The sequence below is a fragment of the Chaetura pelagica genome, unplaced genomic scaffold (assembly GCF_000747805.2).
Source record: "Chaetura pelagica isolate M959 unplaced genomic scaffold, ChaPel_1.0 scaffold27, whole genome shotgun sequence".
Lineage (NCBI taxonomy): Eukaryota > Metazoa > Chordata > Aves > Apodiformes > Apodidae > Chaetura > Chaetura pelagica.
The window spans coordinates 2,057,241-2,076,132 of record NW_009954020.1 but is presented as its reverse complement, the minus strand read 5'-3'; the positions used below and the strand labels follow the sequence as shown (position 1 = coordinate 2,076,132).

Below are 18,892 nucleotides of genomic sequence, written 5' to 3'. Positions count from 1 at the left end.
AAGAAAGACAATTTTATTATGTTCTTTGTTTGTGGCTTCTGAGACCTTGATGTCATGATACCTGCTTTATGTCCTGACATTAGATGTGCCCAACAGCCTAGAGAGGAACAGAAGCTCTACATGGCTTTTGGTGTTTCTGTCCAATCCAAGGAGATTAACCCTCTGCACTTTATAAGAAATCAAGACTCTTCACTCAGTGTTCTGGACTCTTATGGAGAGGCCAGATGCCTAAAATATAAGGGCCTAAATCTTGCATTAAACTTAAACTTTGGAAAACTTTGGAAGTGGACTCGGATTGGTCCATGAACCCAAATTATAAGGACTTGTGATATACATGGACCTGTCAACCTACCCAACTGATACTGTACGAAGTTTTCTCACTTGCAAAGATGTATCTTCCAGAAAAAATGCTCAATATTTATCTAAAGTTTCCAGGAGATGGAGAAATACTTTTGTATCCTGGGAGTCTGTCCAGTGCCTTAACTCTTTCACTGTTAATTCAGTACAGTTTGTTTCTCATTTTATTTTTTCTGACTTTGAATTATATCCATTGATTCCTACTATGACCTATTTTTTCTAGACAAAAAAAACCCCAAACATTTTGTAGCCACTGATTCACTGTAGGAATACATTTGTGTGCTTTGATCAAGCCACTTTTCAGATTTCCTTTTGATAAAATAAACTAGACCAAGCTCATTGTGAGGCTTTATCTCTTGAAGATGTATTCCTTCAAATGATTTGTGGGAATAGTTTCCTGGACTGCTTCCTATTTTTCAGAATCTCTTTGAAGGCATAGGTACTAGCACTGAAAGCAGTGTTCCTGGACTAACCTCCACTAGTGTGGTCGAGGCAGATCATCACCATTCCTCCTCTTTTTCCTTGATTACTATCCAAAGATCACATATTTCTAAACATACAGTGGTGGTATTATTTACTGAAATATTCTTTTTGGTTTTTAATGCCTTACTGCCTTTTTATGATTACCATGCCAACATCATCATTCTTCAGTCTTATTCTTATGTTATTAGCAATGGTTATGACTTGTCTGTAAGCCCTTGACAAGCCTCTTGGAAAGTTATCCTTTCAAGACTTTAGAAGGATCTTCCAGTAATGAGGATTACCCATTCACATCTAGAGTTCTCATCTTTCACTTAACTGTCACTTAATCAGCTTAAATAGAGTTATCATCACTCTTAACTGCTACTCAAACTCTGGGGTTTTGACAGCAGTTACCATCAGAGCAAAGAGGTCAAATGTGGAAATCTCAAGGCAGTTTCCTTAGATTTTAATGAAAATCCTTATAAATCTTTACTTCTAACTAAAAATAGTATTTTATAATCATTTATAAAGGACTGTTTTATCTGCCCTATATAAACCCTATAATATAAAGAAGACACTATTTTCAGTGTCATAGTGAAGAATGTAGCTTAGTTTCTTCTTTCTCTTAGTCAGCCTTCCTTTGTCGTTTGACAAAGAGAGAAAATCAGAGCTTTCAGATTTTGTTCAGTCTTCAGTTGGTCACATCAAGTATTACAGTATATGTTGATGCATATAATTGATAAAAAAAAGTTCCATAATATCTATACCATTACCACAGATCACTTTGAATAAATAAGAAAAATTAGAACTCAATTAAATACTTCTTACAAGAAAGAAATGTAATATTGTTATGTACAGCTGCTTCTCCTTTCTAATCACTCTTATGATGTCTCTGGAAGATTTACAATTATTAAAGGGAAAAGTGACAGTTAGAAAGGAAGAAAAATATGTTGACATAAACCAGAACTGAACAAAATATTTCCCTTTATATCCCTCTACTGAAAAGCCTAAGTGGCAACTTAATTAAAACTAATATTTTCCTTGGGCAAAAATTTTGAGAAAGAAGGGAAAGAAGATGACAGTCAGTAAGATATTTAAGCCTAAAAAGGTCCTGCTTTCATGGAATAATTGTTATTTTTTATATTTGTTTTTCCTCTGCCTTCTCTGCAGTGCTACATATCAGCTGATACTGATTTGAATTGTCATATTTCTAAATGTGTCTACACTGTGTATAGATTCAGTTTCAGCTATGAGAAAAGAGGAAGGAGTAAAGCCCTACACAGAGGAGCAGACTTGTCACAACAGCAGCTGACATGCAGTCCAGAATCACAGAGACCTAAAGATAAAATCAGACTACAGCACTTTAGATGAATACACAAAGTCTAACTCAGAGACAGTCTTAGCTTTGACCTTGAACCCATCCTTAATATGAAGCATTGATGCAGAAACAGAAATCTTCTCCTGAAAGATTAAACCCATGGGTTTAATACAAGAAAACAATGACTGGCCTGTAAGACACTGCATCTCTAAACAGTCTCATCAGCTCTCATATGACAAATGAGAATAACACTGCTTCTTACTCAGAGGAATTTCAGATGCTGAATGCAAGAATTGACACTTTAATATGAGCCTTTTTTCTATTTATGTCACTAGCCTGGTGTTAGCTGGAAAGTTATTTATGTAATGTGAATCACAGGTTGCTTTTGCTTATTGAAGAACTGAAGAATTTTTTTTTTTTTTTTTTTTTCAAAGAGAGGAGGTAATTTCTGTAAACTTGTTTAAATTCTCTTTTGGGTGATGCAGATAACCTGCCAAAAATTCCTCTAACCATGTTATTACCTACCAGTCTTACCTGTGACTAGTATTTCCAGGGATGGAACCAGCCTTCCTAGCAGGTTCCTCAGGAATGCAACATCCTATAGCCCCAGCACAAAATCTGCACCAGCTGGTATCAAAGAGGGAAGAGTGCAGTGTGTTAAAGGCTCTTTTGCCTCCTCAATAAAGGCACTCTTGTTGCAGTGCTTTACTACTGTTCCCAGCCAGCTTTAACCTCTGAGCTGGCAGTGCTTTATTCTTTTGTGAAATGGTCTTCAATATATAACCTGAAGGACTCTAGAGGCTACCTAAAAAAGCCTGTCTGTTTAAATATATATCCTAATAAACAAAGCTGTGTATTTCTTCTTTCATATATGTTTGGGGTACTCTATTAAGAAGCAGAGTTAAATGGATTATGAGTGTACATATGTGATATTTAGTTAATTATAAGGACATTTCATGATTCTGTAATAATAGGAGAGAATGAATGCACTTTTTGCTGTGCTTAATTCTAGGGAATGTTCCCCTCTCACCAGTGTCAATAACTAATCATAGAATCAGAACTATTCAGTTTGGAAAAGACCCTTGGGATCACCAAGTCCAACCATCACCCCTACTCTACAAAGTTCTCCTCTAAACCATCTCCACCATCACCACACCCAGACCACCTTTAAACGCATCCAGGGACGGTGACTCAACTAACTCCCTGGGCAGCCTGTTCCAGTGTCTGAACCCTCTTTCTATGATTTTTTTTTTTCTTAATGTCCCATCTAAACCTGCCCTGTTGCAGCCTGAAGCCCTTCCCTCTTGTTCTAATTGTTCCTTCTTGTCTAATTACCTGTGAGAAGAGACCAGCACCAACGTCTCTACAAGGACATTTCAGGTAGTTGTAGAGACTGATGAGGTCTCCCCTCAGCCTCCTCTTCCTCAAACTAAACATTCCCAGCTCCTTCAAGCATTCTTCTTAAGATTTATTCTCTAGGCCCTTCACCAGCTTCGTTGCCCTCCTCTGTATTCACTCCAGCATCTCGATATCTCTCTTGAACTGAGGTGCCTAATACTGGTAAATGAACACTATTAAACAATGTTCTTACTAAAATTACAGTATTTCATATGCTTAAGAGCCCAGTAAATCATCAAATGATCTGAACAGTCAAATTAAAACCCAGTGCACAAAACACTTTCAGAAGTGACAGTCTACAGGCATTTTATGAAATACGGTCTGACAAAAGTGAACAATTAAATAAAATATCAGTTTAAAAAATTCTCAGTGATTTAGGAACTCAGAGTTATGTACATACAAAACCTAAAAAAACCCCAAAACTCCCCACTTGGTTGACTACATCGAGATTTGAATGAAATTTATGCTCCACAAATACACTCTTGAGAAATGTCCTCCTCACCCTTGACATATGTGAAGTCCTAGAAATTCCTAAGGGGCAAGAAAGAAATTCACCTTGAATCTTTCTAACGGGGATTTCTGTGACTAAAAACATTTATGACACAGTCTCCTAATTAACACTAGCTGGCAAAGATGGTTGTTCACGAGAAACAACAGCCACAGCTGTTTTTCTTCCACGATATGTCAAGGGCGAGAAGTGTTGATAGAATATATTAGAAAACTCAGGCAGAAACACACCTCAGTTCTTTCTGCACTATGAGAGACCCCAAGCCCACATTTTCAGTTAGCCTGGAGAAATCTTAACCACCCCTCCGTAGGCTATTCTGTAAAAAGAAGGCATTTCTTACCTGTTCTGTTAAACTATGTTAAAAGAATTAAATACAAGGCTATATTTAAGTGTTCCCTGGTCCAGGCAGAAAATGAGATTGCCACATTTTTCTCCTTATGATTATAAAAAACAGCAACTGTCCTTACAACCAGGAGCCAACCTGGATCTCTTTTCTGCCTGGATCACCAGAGTTGAAAACGTCCCTCCATCTGGCTCTGTCAAGGTCCCAGCTCTGTTTTCCAAAGTGACAGGGCTGCAATAGCAGGAATTTGGACAGATCACTCTCTCCAGCCCACCCCAAAAGAGCCTGCTGATTAAGAACTTTGGCCTAGACCCCATTTCTGCTGAGAAAGGCCTTTTATCTAGATTTCCTATACCTTTGGCAAATGTTCCAGGAACTGAGCTATTGTACACAAAGGCCAAGTCTCTGCCTCCTCCCACTCTGGCCACCAGAAAAGGAGACTTATGTGTATGATCTCTTTGTTCAGCAGTTCAGTAAGTTCTCATCCACAATGTTTACATTTTTAGCTTGAAATTATAAAAATTGTGAATGCAGACTCCTCTGTGGGCTGTCTGCTAGCCAACGGGATTCCCTCCAAAAGTAGGTGAAGTGATTAATTCACCACAGGCAGAACTGGAAAAGTGGCATAACTTATGAAACACAATCACTTTTTCGCCTCATCAGAAATTTAGCCCAAGGAAACAAGAAATATTAATGAAGTTTCTCACTGTGTCCTTCAGTAACTTGTTGTCTGAGCAACTCATTTCTTCAGCTCCACTTTATGCCAATTTGTTTTGCTTCCTTTCTAGTCACTAGGGGTGTATTTAATAAGCTTAAACATAAATCATTCACATGGATGAGGTAATTATTTATGAAAAATCTCCATAATTTCTTTTGATCTGGATTAAGGTGATTTGGAAAAAAGATTTATTTTCAAGTGCCTTTGAATTTATCTAGAATTCTTATTATTAATAGTTGAATCTTTGAGTCTACTCAGTACCCCCTGGGAAAATTTCTGCTGATTTCAATTGATCTTGGCAGAATCAGGCCCCTTAATCCACTACTTGTAGCAAGTGAGAAGCTGCAAGTAAGGAGAAAAAAATGTCCCTACTTATGGCACACTGAGAAATTAATTGATGCCTTCAGTAACGGCATTAATGAATGAGTATGGGGAAGGATGTAAGGCTGATGGATACTGATATGAATATCTGTATCATACATGCCCAAGGAAAACTTCTGGAATTGCTTATGGGAAGAGGAAGAGGAGTATAACGAAATGAACAGAAAATTGTAACAGCCTCAAAATGTTGTAAGGATTAAAAACTGTAGTGTGACATCTGCTGCATCAAAGCTCCTGTACAGCTTCTTCTCTTCTGTAATTTACTAATTTTAAAGTTTTTTCATACATGTTTATATTTTTCATTCATTTTCATTTAACATCAACTTGCAACTCTTCTATACCCTACAGTGAGAAGATTTTAGAAAGTGAGCCTTGAGAGTGTGAGGAACATCTGAAGTGCTATCATCATTTTATACCACTTAAAATAGGTCGGCCCTTACAAAACTCACTCTCCTACTATAGCTACAGCATGGGAAACCACATTGGCCATGAATCTAACCTTAATATAGTAATACAACCAGCCTGATAAAGCATCTAATCTAAACTGTAGATGTGATTAAACTAGAGAGTTTTCAGAGGGAATCTCAGGAGACCACGCAGCCCTCGTCTGCCAAGGGCAGATACCATTAGCCCTGTGATCTTTCTGGCAGTTGATGAATTATGTTCTAGTTGAAACTTTTCCAGTGATAAAAAATCCACAGTTTACTTTTAAAATAATTATAATGGCAATAATAAAGGAAGAACAAGAGGAATAAGGACAACATAGTCCCACTATGTACACTTTTAGGAGTCATGATTTGATTAATGGGAAAAGTAAGGAGGACGAGTCATATAAGTGCTTCTTGTGGCTTCTTGTGGCCAACAGAGACACCCTGCCTGATCCTTGCACTGCTCCAGGGGACATCTATCTTATGCCATGTCTTTAAGTCCTGTGTGGGTGCCTTACATACCTCAGGGTCTTATTGATGCTCCATAAGCTTATGTGTAGACAATTGAACTGAAGCCCAGCCAGCTGCTTTAGGTGTGAGCTGAAGCCATCCCTAAGCTTCCCTAACTGCATTGCCTGGCTCTCTTTTGACTGTGGTGGCAGACTTGACTGCTGCCTGACACATGGCCACTGTATAACCATTTCTATTTGGATATCTCACTCCTTAGCTGACTTCCTGAGCTTTGGCAAATGGGCGTAGAGATGATGGAGCATGATAAAAAAAAAACATATATTGATGTGCAGGTAAAAGGGATTTCCTGTATCACACACATGCACTCACACGTGCATACATCAAACCCTTATTAGCAGGTCTTGTTATGCATGAGGACTCTTCTTTCTTTTTCTTATAAAAATTACATATTTTTTTTTTATGTGGTCTGCCCTATACTGATGTGCAGCAAATGAGAAGACATGCAGCCCAGTGACAGAGATCTTGTCTGTCTTCAATGGTATCAGCACTTCAGCCAGTTTAAAATGAGTCATTAAGAACCAAACAGCTAAGGTTTTTTCAGTTGCAGATCATGTTCCCTAGCTGTACTGAATTAGATGCTCATTTAATAGAGGACTCCCTCATTGTCAGATAGGCAGGTACTACAGGTGCATGATAAATGTCACATGTAAAAATCTAATTATAGTTTTAAAATATGATAGTACTTGAGACTTCTTTTTGTTTCTTTCTTTCCTGGAAATTGAGTGGTTTTCCCCTTTTTTTTCCCTATATGATACTGTGAGGTTATCAGCTGTAATGTGTTTATAGAGGGTCTGTATGAACTTGAAGTGCTGCTTTTTACTTTACTTCTCCTCAGTCAAACCAATAGGAGGTCATAATGCTCCTTTTACTTTGTAGATGTCAAAGAAAATGGCTATTGGAATATGAATCAATTTAATGGCACTATTAGAAGGCCAAAGAATTTTAGAATCTGTTTTTTGCAATTTCTTTATCTCTGCATTTTGTCTAGACATGGAACACAGAGGGAAGCTCAAGGAAGCCCACTAACATTTTAACATGCACTGATTTATCCCATAGAAGCCTTGCTACTGGTTGATTAACTTTTATGTTTCCAGTTTTACTCTGTAGAAAAAAAAAAAAAAAAAGGCAGAAAGTACAGGAAAATTTAATTACTCATTCTTTCACTTGAGGAGGAAATATGTGAAAAATGAATGTTTTGGTGGATTTCAGGATTTATTATTTCAGTTGCAACCATATGAAAAACACCCAGTGTTCGTGTGTGTGAGTCTGCAGAAGGACTGAAGAGAAGGGGACAAGGAAGAGGAGAGTTACATATGCATCTTGACATTTTAGAAGCCTGATTTTAGCCTTGGATTTCCTTCTGAAAATTGGGCCACTAGGCATGGCAATCTCAGAGCCAGCAACAGCACTATCTGGTGACTTAGTAAAAGCTTCAAACACAGTCAGCTCCTGTTGATGGTTTAAGGAGATTTCAGGGTAAAATAGCTTACTTTGGCCCTGTGCCCAGAGCAGGTTTTACCCTCACTGGCATGTTTAAAGCTTCAGGTGACTTCTACAAAGGCTTTGGGCTCAAGTGTGTAGGTTCCCTTTGCCACTCTAGAATTTTTAAAGACTTACCTGAGGTTAGCTACGAAACTTCATTCTTCCTAAGCAAAATCTTGAATAATAACCTGGAGTCCCATTCATTTGTCCAGTATTCAGTTCCTGAGGCACAGTCACCATTCACATTTGCTCCTGCATCCTACTTACAGTTGTCTCTTCCCCAGTGTGTATCCCCCTACTCCTTTGATTAGTGCAGCCTCCAGGTTACCAGTGAGAAAGAGAAGAGAAAAATGGAAATAAATATCACAGGCCAAATGTTGTTGTCATTTAATGAACCAGTTTTACAAGTCATTATCCTACTCCTCATAAATGACTGGTCTTCATTCTAATGTTCTGTCACCACAGCCTTTACTGACTGAGTAAATTATAATACTGCATGTATTATTTCAGTGATTCCCTATCAAAAAAACACTTCCTTGACTCAACTTTTAACACTGTCTGGCCCTAAACACTTGCAGCTCTGTCCTCAGATTACTGTGGTCTCTGTTCCTGTGCACTGATTTTCTCCTGAGTGCCAAGCCAGCAGAATACACTGGGCAATTTTACAGCTACTTGCAGGCTCACTTGTTATACTTGTCTGGGAACTGCAAAACTTTTGGCTACTCAGGTATTTCTGTTCACTAGAGAAGGATCTTCTAAAATAATGATTCAATCACTCCATAATACGTTGTTTCAGTTTATATTATGCTATTAATACATATTTAAATAATGAATTTCAGTATTTGTTCTTAGGGTAAAGAATGTCTCCAGCTGGATGACAAATGAATGTATTTTTGGCTTGCAGATACTTGAGTATTTCCTATAGATGTGGGGAATGCATCAGTGTGCCAGTGGAAACTTTGGGTGGGAAGGGATAATCAGTGGGAGGAAAGAGGTTTTTAGTTTATTTCCAGTGTAAGAAGGGGGCAGAAAGAATGCCCTGGAGACATACAGTCTAAAACGGATTATTCATTACCTTAGCTGGGGTTTCTGGATCTTTGACCTAGCTTCCAGCCTGATTTAATGAAACCTTTCTTACCACCAGCAAGGGCATCTCTGACTAACAAAACACAAAAAAACCCTATATCTTTTCTTACTGAAAATGTAAAGGCACTTTCTTTCAAAAGTGAAATAAATGAAGATTGCACTATTCACTAGCAAGAAAGATCCAGCAACAAGTTTTTAATTATTTTCAGCTCTTTTTAAACTACTTTCACATTCAACTTTAAATTATGAAAACATAACTGTGATTCTTTGCCTTCTCGTTAATACATTTCTATATAGGAACATCATTGTCTCAGAATAAAGATCCTGGGGGACTGCTACTACTGTGTGTCGGGGCTCCCAGAACCTCGCCAGGACCATGCACACTGCTGTGTTGAAATGGGGCTCAGCATGATCAAAACTATCAGGTAATGCTTTTTTTCCCCTTTTTCTTCTTCTTTCTTTGTCCCTGACTCTGTCCTGAATTTCCTATCTGAGAATGCTATTACTAGACAAGTCATTCCTATGGTGGTTCAGAGACATCAGGATCATCACCATGAAAAGAGCAGGACTTTTTCAATCTGTGTAATGTGTGTGAACAGGCACTAAATGCACTTTACTGTTTCAGAGCATGGAACACAGTAGGTCTCACGTATCTTAACAGTTTTCACTTTGTACTGTTGTCATTTTTAAAAGGCGGTTGAGGAAGAGTCTGAATTGCTTCCAATAATCCCTTTAATAAAATAAAACAACAACAATATAAACAGTAAATAGGCAGCTGTGGCAATACTTTAGGTTGGAAACTAGTTCATAGAGAAACTTACAAGCACTAAGATTTGCCAGATGGGCAAATTTTAATTGTTAAATTAGGTTGGTGATTAAATCCACATTGTCTAGAAATGTTTTAATTAGGGGATGTGTTTCTATCATGTAAATATAGTTCTGTTGCTGCTAGATTATTGTATTTTTATGCAATCAGGATTAATAACAGTGTTTCAGCAGTCTATATATACAGCTTGTTCAAGGATTTACTGTAAGATTGGCCAACATCTAATGATCCAAGAGAGATTTTCTTCATCTTTTTTAATCTTTATATCAGTGCTGCTGAGCTCCCCTTCTTCAAATCTGTCGTCTGTTGCTGTTGTCCCTAAGACAATGTTGCCTGACCCAAGCATTCTCCTCTTTCCATGGAGCTTTGCTGTCCAATCTTTGCTTCTTTTCCAGGCTGCTTTCTTCCTTTAATATGCATGTCTCATTACACATCTCAGACAGTTAATACCTACTGTACCTGCATTACTGAAATCTTAATAGAGAAAGAATTTGACAAAATTAAGTAATGGAAAAAGTAACCGAATCGTGATTATGCAACAATGATCTCCAAGAAGATTGGATTCAATTATCACAGACTAAATGTTGTACAAACTAATCAATATTTTGTTTCTGGAATCCTCACAAGTGAAAGTGAAGCATGAATTAGAGAACACAGAGATGAAAAAAAGCTAACAACATTGTTAAAAAATTCTTGGAGACACACATCAAGTAATTTGCATTTGCTTGGTAATGCCACCTGCAACAAACCCATTGTAATTTTTCTTCTATGATAATAATTTTCTCTAAGTTTCCTTTACACATGAACTGGGTCTCAAAAACAGTAATCCAGCAGAAAGTATACTGTAGCCTTGTTATGCTTCATTTAAAATATTATTTAGTTATATTCAGTGGCACCTGAGAAAAAAAAGTCCATTAGGATTTGGGTCATCCCCGGCTAATACAGTTCAGATTGTCTCCAATTTATTGAACAATCTCAGTATCTGAATTTCTGGCCATTTAATTAGCATGAAATTATATTTTAATAATTATAAAATTTTTATCTTCAACTGAAGATTTCACAAAAAAAAATACATGTTATGTCAAAATATTAGACAGATGATCCAAGATATGAGAAGTCATCATTCATACTTTACAATTACATTGAAATGATACACACAAACTCACAGCTTTCTTGCAAATCAGAGCAAGTTTACAGGAAATTTCAAAAAAATTAGAAATTAGTTGGTGTGAGGGTGGTGAGACACTGGCACAGGTTGCCCAGGGAAGTTGTGGATGTTGCCCCCTGCAAGTGTTCAAGGCCAGGTTGGATGGAGCTTAGAGAAACCTGGTCTAGGGGGAGTTGTCCCTGCCCATGCAGGAACTTGATGATCTTTGAAGTTCCTTCCAACTCAAAATATTCTATGATTCTATGATTCTTGGTCTCTCCATTGACAACGAGTAATTTGTAACACTGCAGGGATTAGTACCAACACTTTTGGTGAGACAGTGCCCAAAAATCTACCAGCTGAGGGGGCCGTTACTGAATTTTCCTTCTAGTCTTCCTGACTGCCTGGTTAGCAGAACATGAACAAGAATTCAGATCTGTTCATTATGTAACATGTAAAATAAATCTACATGGGCAGATTGACTCCCAAGGGACTTCTGATAGTTTAATACAGCTCATATCCATGCAGCTAAAGTGCTGAATTATTGTTAATTCAGACTCCACAATTTGATCTTAAACTTTTATATCAAGGATCTCAACTTCAATCTTGCTGCTTCTCTTCTCTCTTTGCGGATGTAAAGAACTGGTTAGAACACAACAAAGCAATCCAAGATAATTATTTTCCCTGTAAAGATTTTTCACATCACTGTGCCTTTTTACAAGTCTTATAAAAGAAAAGCTATCATTGTACTTCCACTCTGTCTTCTTGTACTTTGCTCCCTTAAGCATTGACTGCAGCTGAATTACAACTTTCAGCCACGGGAAGGTTCTATGAAATTTGATATTTCCTTTAAGGCAAGGAAGTTTGACCCCATCACATTTGTGCATGAACAAGAATCTTAACTTTGGCTGTCTTGCAAAACCCAGCCTTCCATAAATACTCTTCAGCTGCAGTTGAAAATGCAAATGAAAATAAAAAGAACAAGCTGTTCACAAGGGTTCATTTAATTTGCTGGTTCTCGTATCTTTTTACATGAAACATAACTCTTCCTGTATTTAATTTTGTTGTATTGATGCTTGTCTTAGCTGACAGTTGATAGAAATGAGGTACTAGTGGAATGTTTAGTCATCAGATGATAGTTATCGCTCAAGCTAAATAGATGTCAGAGATAACACTCAGGGAAACTAAATCTGCAAGTGTTCTTACCTACAAAAAAGAATAGACATCTTATCTTTATGTCTAAAGGGAGGGAAAGATTTGTAATAAGAAGCAGCTATTGACTTTTCCATGGTGTGCTAGTGAAATTCCAAAGCTGTGCTGGAGTGCCAGATGGATGGGATTATGGATGGACTATGTGAAATATTCAAGATGGGGACATCTATTTCCTAACAGTCAAATACGGAATGTGAGCTTAAGACCTACCAATAAAATGAGGTTAGATTTGGTGAGATAATTGTTACTTTAAATATATTAAAATGGGTGTAAAATAGATAAGAGAATGATACAGAACAGAAAGTAATTCTGGACTGCGATAATTTCTAAATATAACATTATTCTCCAGACAAAGGTTAGGATGCTGCTTCACTGGGGTTTCCATTCTTTGGGCTGCACCATAAGGAGAGAAATAGCTACAGGAGCATAGTGAGGGAAGTTCAGAGGGAAAATGTGTAACGGGGAAGGGAGAGGATGCATGAAAAAAAGTGGAAGTAGAGGAAGGACTGTGAAGAGAGGTGAGGGAAATAGTCATAAATAAAAGGAGAAAATACTTCCTAAGTGGAAATTATAGAGCATAGTCAATGTCAAGGATGAGTTGAGAATAGTGATTCTTGACATGCTAGCCTCATTTTAAAAAGCTTGTTCAACATTTTCATAAGGGTTCAGGGAAGCATCGCAAAAATAACTTATGAAGCAGAAAGGATTGAGAAGTTATTTGGTAGCAGCACATTAAAAATATTATGGGCAGAAACCAGTAGATTTAAAAATGGTTGATGGTATTGCAAAGAGAAGTGATGGCTTTTCTGTCCCTCAGCATTTTCAAATCAAACCTGATTTTCTTCCTAGAGTAAATACAGGCACAAGTTACTGGACTGCAAACATGCATCAGTGGGTAAAATTTACCAGCCCATGTGGCACAAGGTATCAAGGTGAACAATGTAACTGTCACTTCTGCTCTTCAGCTTGGGACATAGTGGCAGATTAAGTGACAGGAGCTGCCTCCAGGGGTTGCAGGCTGCTGCTTTTGCCACCACCTTCTCAAATGTCCTTATTCTAAAAAATCCTTGTGACTGGGGAGAGTTGGGGGAGGGAGACTGTGTGAGGCCCAGCTCCTTAAGGTCTCACTCATATGGTATAATGATGGAAATTCAATAATAATCCAAGTAATGGTGGAAATTTAAACAAATCTGTAAGCCAGTATATTCGGTAAATCAAGTTCTGAATGGTTTAATCTCTTGGATTATTTCCCACTAAAATACCAGCTGAAGGAATAATTATTATGACAAAAAAATAGTTCCAGCATACGATGCAAGCTAAACTGCAGAAATTAGTTAACAGCTTGTCTTCATTAAAACTCTGTAATTAACTACTAATATTAACATCAGTTCATGAGAGGATGGGAAAAAAAGAAAATAACGCAGAGGAAAAAGAAAACAAACAAACAAACACAATCTGAACCATCACAACTCTCTTAGATTATCTCAGGGTCTGACCTGTCAGTTTTCCTGCCTTTTTCAAGAAAAACTGCTTTTAACTCCATCTGTATGGTATTAAGAAAACCCACAAAGTGATCAATGCTTGTTAAAGAAGTTATTTAGGCAGTGAAACAGCCAGGAATTCCTTTCATAGTCCATGATTAATAAATAATTATTTAATGATGTAATAGTATAATCCATCCGGTTCTGAATTCCTTCCACTGATTATTTCTTATATAATGTACAAGGATCAGCCTGTGTTGTGGTGAACCCTGATTCACATACAGACATAAGACAGAATAATGCTTCACATATCTAAAATTTGTTACTTACCTACATTTCTGTATGGTGATGGAAAGGGGCACTGCAAAACATTCACAAGTTCAGCAAGTACTTTTCAGGCAGGTTACAGAGTGAGCAAGTTTCCTCCTGAGACTAGATCGCATTGTGATCCATTTCAGCCACTGGCTGAGAATGAAAAGAGTGCCAGGACAGTTTATCTTTCCCTGGTTTTCTTGTGGGATGATTATATTAATTGAACATGGTAGAGATCAATAAGTTTGTCTACCTCTGAGACCTCTTCATTGAACGCACCACCAAATAAAACCAAAGCTACATTGGCAAGATGGCATAGGAGTGTATATATTTATATAGCTTTTTAGAACATAGTTTTCAAATGAAAAAAGCAGACTTCTGATGATATGGTTTGCAGTCCTTGGAGCTGTATTAGTTTTCTGCCTCTCAGAGCAGACAGACATAAGGAACAGGAAATCAGGAGTGGTTTAACTCTCTGTCCATGTAGCTCTAATAGACATCTGAACTCAGAGAAAGTCAGTTATATTGATAAATCTGATTATATGAAACTTCTGTAAATAACAGGTTCTGCTGACATTGGGATCCAGCTCTAATTCTGAAGTTCATTCACCCTAGAGCCATTTTAAACTGGCTTATTTGGACAATACTTACTCTAAGTTGTAAATTCAGTGCTGTGTAAAGTCTGTCTCCAAAGTGTTGTATCCTGTGAGTCATGGTACCTGAGCTGTATTCTTCCAACTGTTCAGTAGTTTAGTGCACCCTGTTACCTAGATTTTTAGAAATAATTGATCTTTCCTTTGTAAGCATGACACAGTTCCTAGAATCACACAAAAAAAAAGAGTACTTACCTCAGTTCACCTGAAAAGCACTTGAGTTCATTTAGGAAAATTCCATTAATCTTTTGAGTCCAACCAAAAGGTTGTCTATGCAGTTGAACCTTAGGATTGTAGGTTCAGTTAAGAGGGAACATCGGGACCATCACCAATCCCACTTTCTGCTCAAAGCTGGGTCAGATATGACCTTTATTTACTTCAACCAGAATACATAGGAATACTTCCTTGTTAAATCTCAATGGGGAGATAGTGGCTACATCTTGATGGATAAATTAAACAGCTTCAGGGAATATTCACCAAGAAAAAGTGGCACAGACTGGCCAACTCCATTTTTCTAAACTATTTCTGCTTCCAAAACCAGGCAGTTGCATTCAAATTGCTACATGCAAACCCCTAAACCTGGAGACAGGTGGTGAGAGAGCTAGTTGCCAAGAAGAAACATTCTGGAGCTTTTTAAGTACTTCAAAGCATAGACAGAACCTTGCACAGTTAAACAGGTCACCACAGATGTAGCCAGCATGTCACTGCCTGAATCTGCAAGACATGAATTCCAGTGCAGTCAGGTTTTTAGCAGCTACAAAAAAAAAGAAAAAAAAAAAAAAAAAAAAAAAAAAAAAAAGCTAAAAAACAGATGTCTGACTTTTGGTTCACCTTCTGTATGCAAATAGGAAAGCCTTTGATTAATGGCATAAAAATCAAATACCCGTCAAAGACTGCTGGCCAGAAAGAAACCCAAAGGTCCAGTCATAATCAATTAAATTTTTATCACTGACTTGACTGAAATGAGATATGGTATAAATAGCACCAGCCACAGTTGCCTCATCCTGGATAAGGTACCAGAGAGCTTGTGAGATAAAGAGAGCTGCCTCATAGATCATCAATAATGCAGCTTCATGTACATGCTTTGTCAAAGTATATGCAGAGACCCTGTAAAAGAGTTGAAGCAAATACGGTTTTTCTTAGAAGCTTCATGGATAGTAAAATAAATGTAAGAGTCAGAAGAACTAAAAGATGTGAAATACCTGATCTTATGATGAATGAACTCTAGTAATTGTTTCAGTATCTAGTACATGCTATTATTTATGAGTGTTGTTCTGAATTAATGAGAACTACCCCTATTGATGATCCAGTGTTTGTTCTTTCTAAGTTTTTAACTGCTTTTTTCCTATAGCAGTATATAAACAAGACATCTTAAAGTATGTGGTAGTCTGTCTACTAGGGAGATTGATTTGACCATGGTGAAGTTCCTTTCTCTCATAATTCAGAAATCTGTTTCACCCCATATCACTCCAAATTTAAATAAAAAAAAAAAATAAAAAAAAAAGAACAATTGTGGTTTTTTACATACTAATCAATCATCTCACTTTTAAACTACAATGATTTATTCTTAATTCCGTCTAAAACCTTACAGCAAAAGTTTTGTGAAAACTAATGTCTCCACAAACAGGTTCTCAACAACTCTACTCTCAGTCTTGTGCTGCAAATAATAAAGTAATGGGAGCAGGACCAGATTGCTCTTCTGCTTTTATTCATGTTCTGGACAGGGTCTGTTTAAATATATCTCAGACTGCCTGTGGCTCTATTCAATCAGGTTCCCTCATGCAATTAGTTTCCTATCTGTCAACATAAGAGCACATTGCTTTGAAGGGCAAGCAAGAGGAGGATGTGAAGATGGGGGCCCTGCAGGTGCACTGGCACCACAGCAGACATAAAACTAGAGCTGCCCTCACTCAAAGGATGTGGGCAAGTAGCCAAATCTGCACTGACTGCCCATGAAGAGCTGAGATCAAGTGTCACCTGAGCAGCACACAGGAGTAAGTTGCTGGTACAATGTGAAAGACAACAAGAGGTAAGACTTTAGGTCTCAGAATCTGCAGTGTCATGCAGGAAGTGACATGAACAGCACTGTTAGGTGAAACTTTGAACAAATGCAGAAGTCCAATGCAGGGGATTGAGGCTGATGTAGCCTTTTCAGGCCATCATCACATTATTATGGCAAAGGAAAAGTTAAAATCCAGCAATCCTTAGTGAACACTCTGGAAAGAGAGGGATGTATTGCTCACTTTCACAGTTCCTGGTCTTTCTGATGAGATCTTTGTGTGTTAATTCTTATATAGGGTACACATACAAGATGATAATTTACAATATTTAACAGAAAAGAACAGAATAGAACAGAATAGTGTATTTCTGTTGGAAGGGACATACAAAGATCATCTAGTCCAACTGCCTGACCATTTAAGGGCTGACCAAAAGTTAAAGCATGTTAATGGCATTGTCCAAATGCCTTTTTAATCACTGACAGGCTTGGGGCATCAATAACCTCTCTAGAAAATCTGTTGTAGTATTTGACTACCCTCTTGCTAAAAAATTGTTTCCTAAAGTCCAGTGTAAACCTCCCCTGACACAGTTTAGAACCATTCCCATGCATCTTATCGCTGGATACCAGGAGAAGAGCACAGCACCTCACTGTCCACCTCCTCAGAAGCTGTAGAGAGCAATGAGGTCACCCTTCAGCCTCCTTTTCTCCAGACTAGACAAACCCAAAGTCCTTAGCAGACATCCCTCCCAGCCCTTCTACCAGCTTTGTTGCCCATCTCTGCACACATTCAAGAACCTTCACATCCTTCTTAAATTGTACACAGAACTGCACATAATACATGAGGTGAGGCCTCACCAACTCTGAACATAACAGGATAGTCACCTCTTTGACCAGCTAGTGACACTGTGTTTGATGCTCCCCAGGATGGGTTTTGCCCTCCTGACTGCCAGGGCACGTGGCTGACTCAGGCTGAGGCTGTGTCTACCAGCACCCCTGGATCTCTTTCAGCAGAGTTGCTGTCCAGCCACTCCTCTCCCAATCCACACTTGTGCCTGGCATTACTCCGTATGGCATTTGGACTCTCCAAATTCCATGTCATTAGTGATTGCCCAGTGCTAGTATTTGTCCAATGTTAAATACTACTATTTATTAGTACTTAAATACTCTAGTACTTAAAATCTAAATTGCTCTAGTAGCATGTGTGCATATGTATGTAAGGAGAGAGATTACATAAACTTATGCTGTTAGACCATTTTATTAACTTTGAAGTCTTCTTATTGTGTGCATTTTTCAATGAAAAGCTTTCACTCGATTGTTCCTTTGGATTCAATCAGCTTTTAATTTCAATATAAGGAAATCAGACTTAAAATAAGAAATAAAGGAAAAAGGCAGACTGGGGAAATGATCATGTGTAGAGTTGTGTGTTAATTCTTCTGACAGTTACAAATATTAGTTTAGATATTTTTTAGCGTATTTATAATAATTCTTCAAAACATATTAGACATTTGAGTGCTCTCACTTTCCTTAGCTGTTCTCACAACATTTAAGGCATTACTTCAGTGTGGAGGAGTTGTTTCCATGTCCCATCTTCCAGACACAGGTGTTTGTTTGTTCATTTTGGATATTACAAACTCATTTGCAAACCAATAGAAGATTTTAGGAGAAAACTATAAATAGAGAGTAAAAGATATAAAAGAATATATAAAATAATAAATCCCTCCCCAAAGTTTCTTTTAAATTATTTTATTATTAACTTTTTTAATTTATTTTTTTTAAAAAACCCTTTATTTTAAATATCTTAAATATGCTAGCTTCCTGATATGATGAAATTATCTTCTGTAGTAGGCACTGCACTGGGAAATACCTGGGAAATAAGTATGAATTGCTTATTTCCAGTTCCTCACATTTCTCTCCATTTTGAAACTCTTTTTATTTTCTTTTTCCCCACAAACTGAATAGTTGCCGCTTTGCAACAATGAAAAGCCAAGTATTGAACACAGTGAGCAATTTACCCCTTTCTTCCCTAGAGAGGGTCTGTCAAGGTCATGACTGAGGAATCTTAGGCAATGGTAGCTGCAGAGTTGTGAAATAGAGCTGTTTTTTCTTTGCCTGCTCTGTTATGTGGTCTTGCTGTGCTGTTATTGACTTCAGTGACAGTGGAACTGGGACTCTTTGCAGAGAAACAGCAGCCTAGTTTGCAGACCAACAGCAGCAAAGCAGTTTTCCATATCCTAAGCAGGCTACTCCAGT

The 18,892-nt window shown here is 37.7% G+C and overlaps 1 protein-coding gene across 1 annotated transcript in view; it reads left to right on the top strand.

Annotated features, from left to right (window-relative positions):
* ADCY8 (adenylate cyclase 8 (brain)) overlaps positions 1-18,892 on the top strand; it is a 146,848-nt gene that overhangs the window by 68,744 nt on the left and 59,212 nt on the right. Inside the window, exon 6 of the mRNA XM_010002280.1 lies at positions 9,310-9,437. Within this exon, the coding sequence (XP_010000582.1) occupies positions 9,310-9,437 (128 nt within the window). The remainder of the gene's footprint in view (positions 1-9,309; positions 9,438-18,892) is intronic.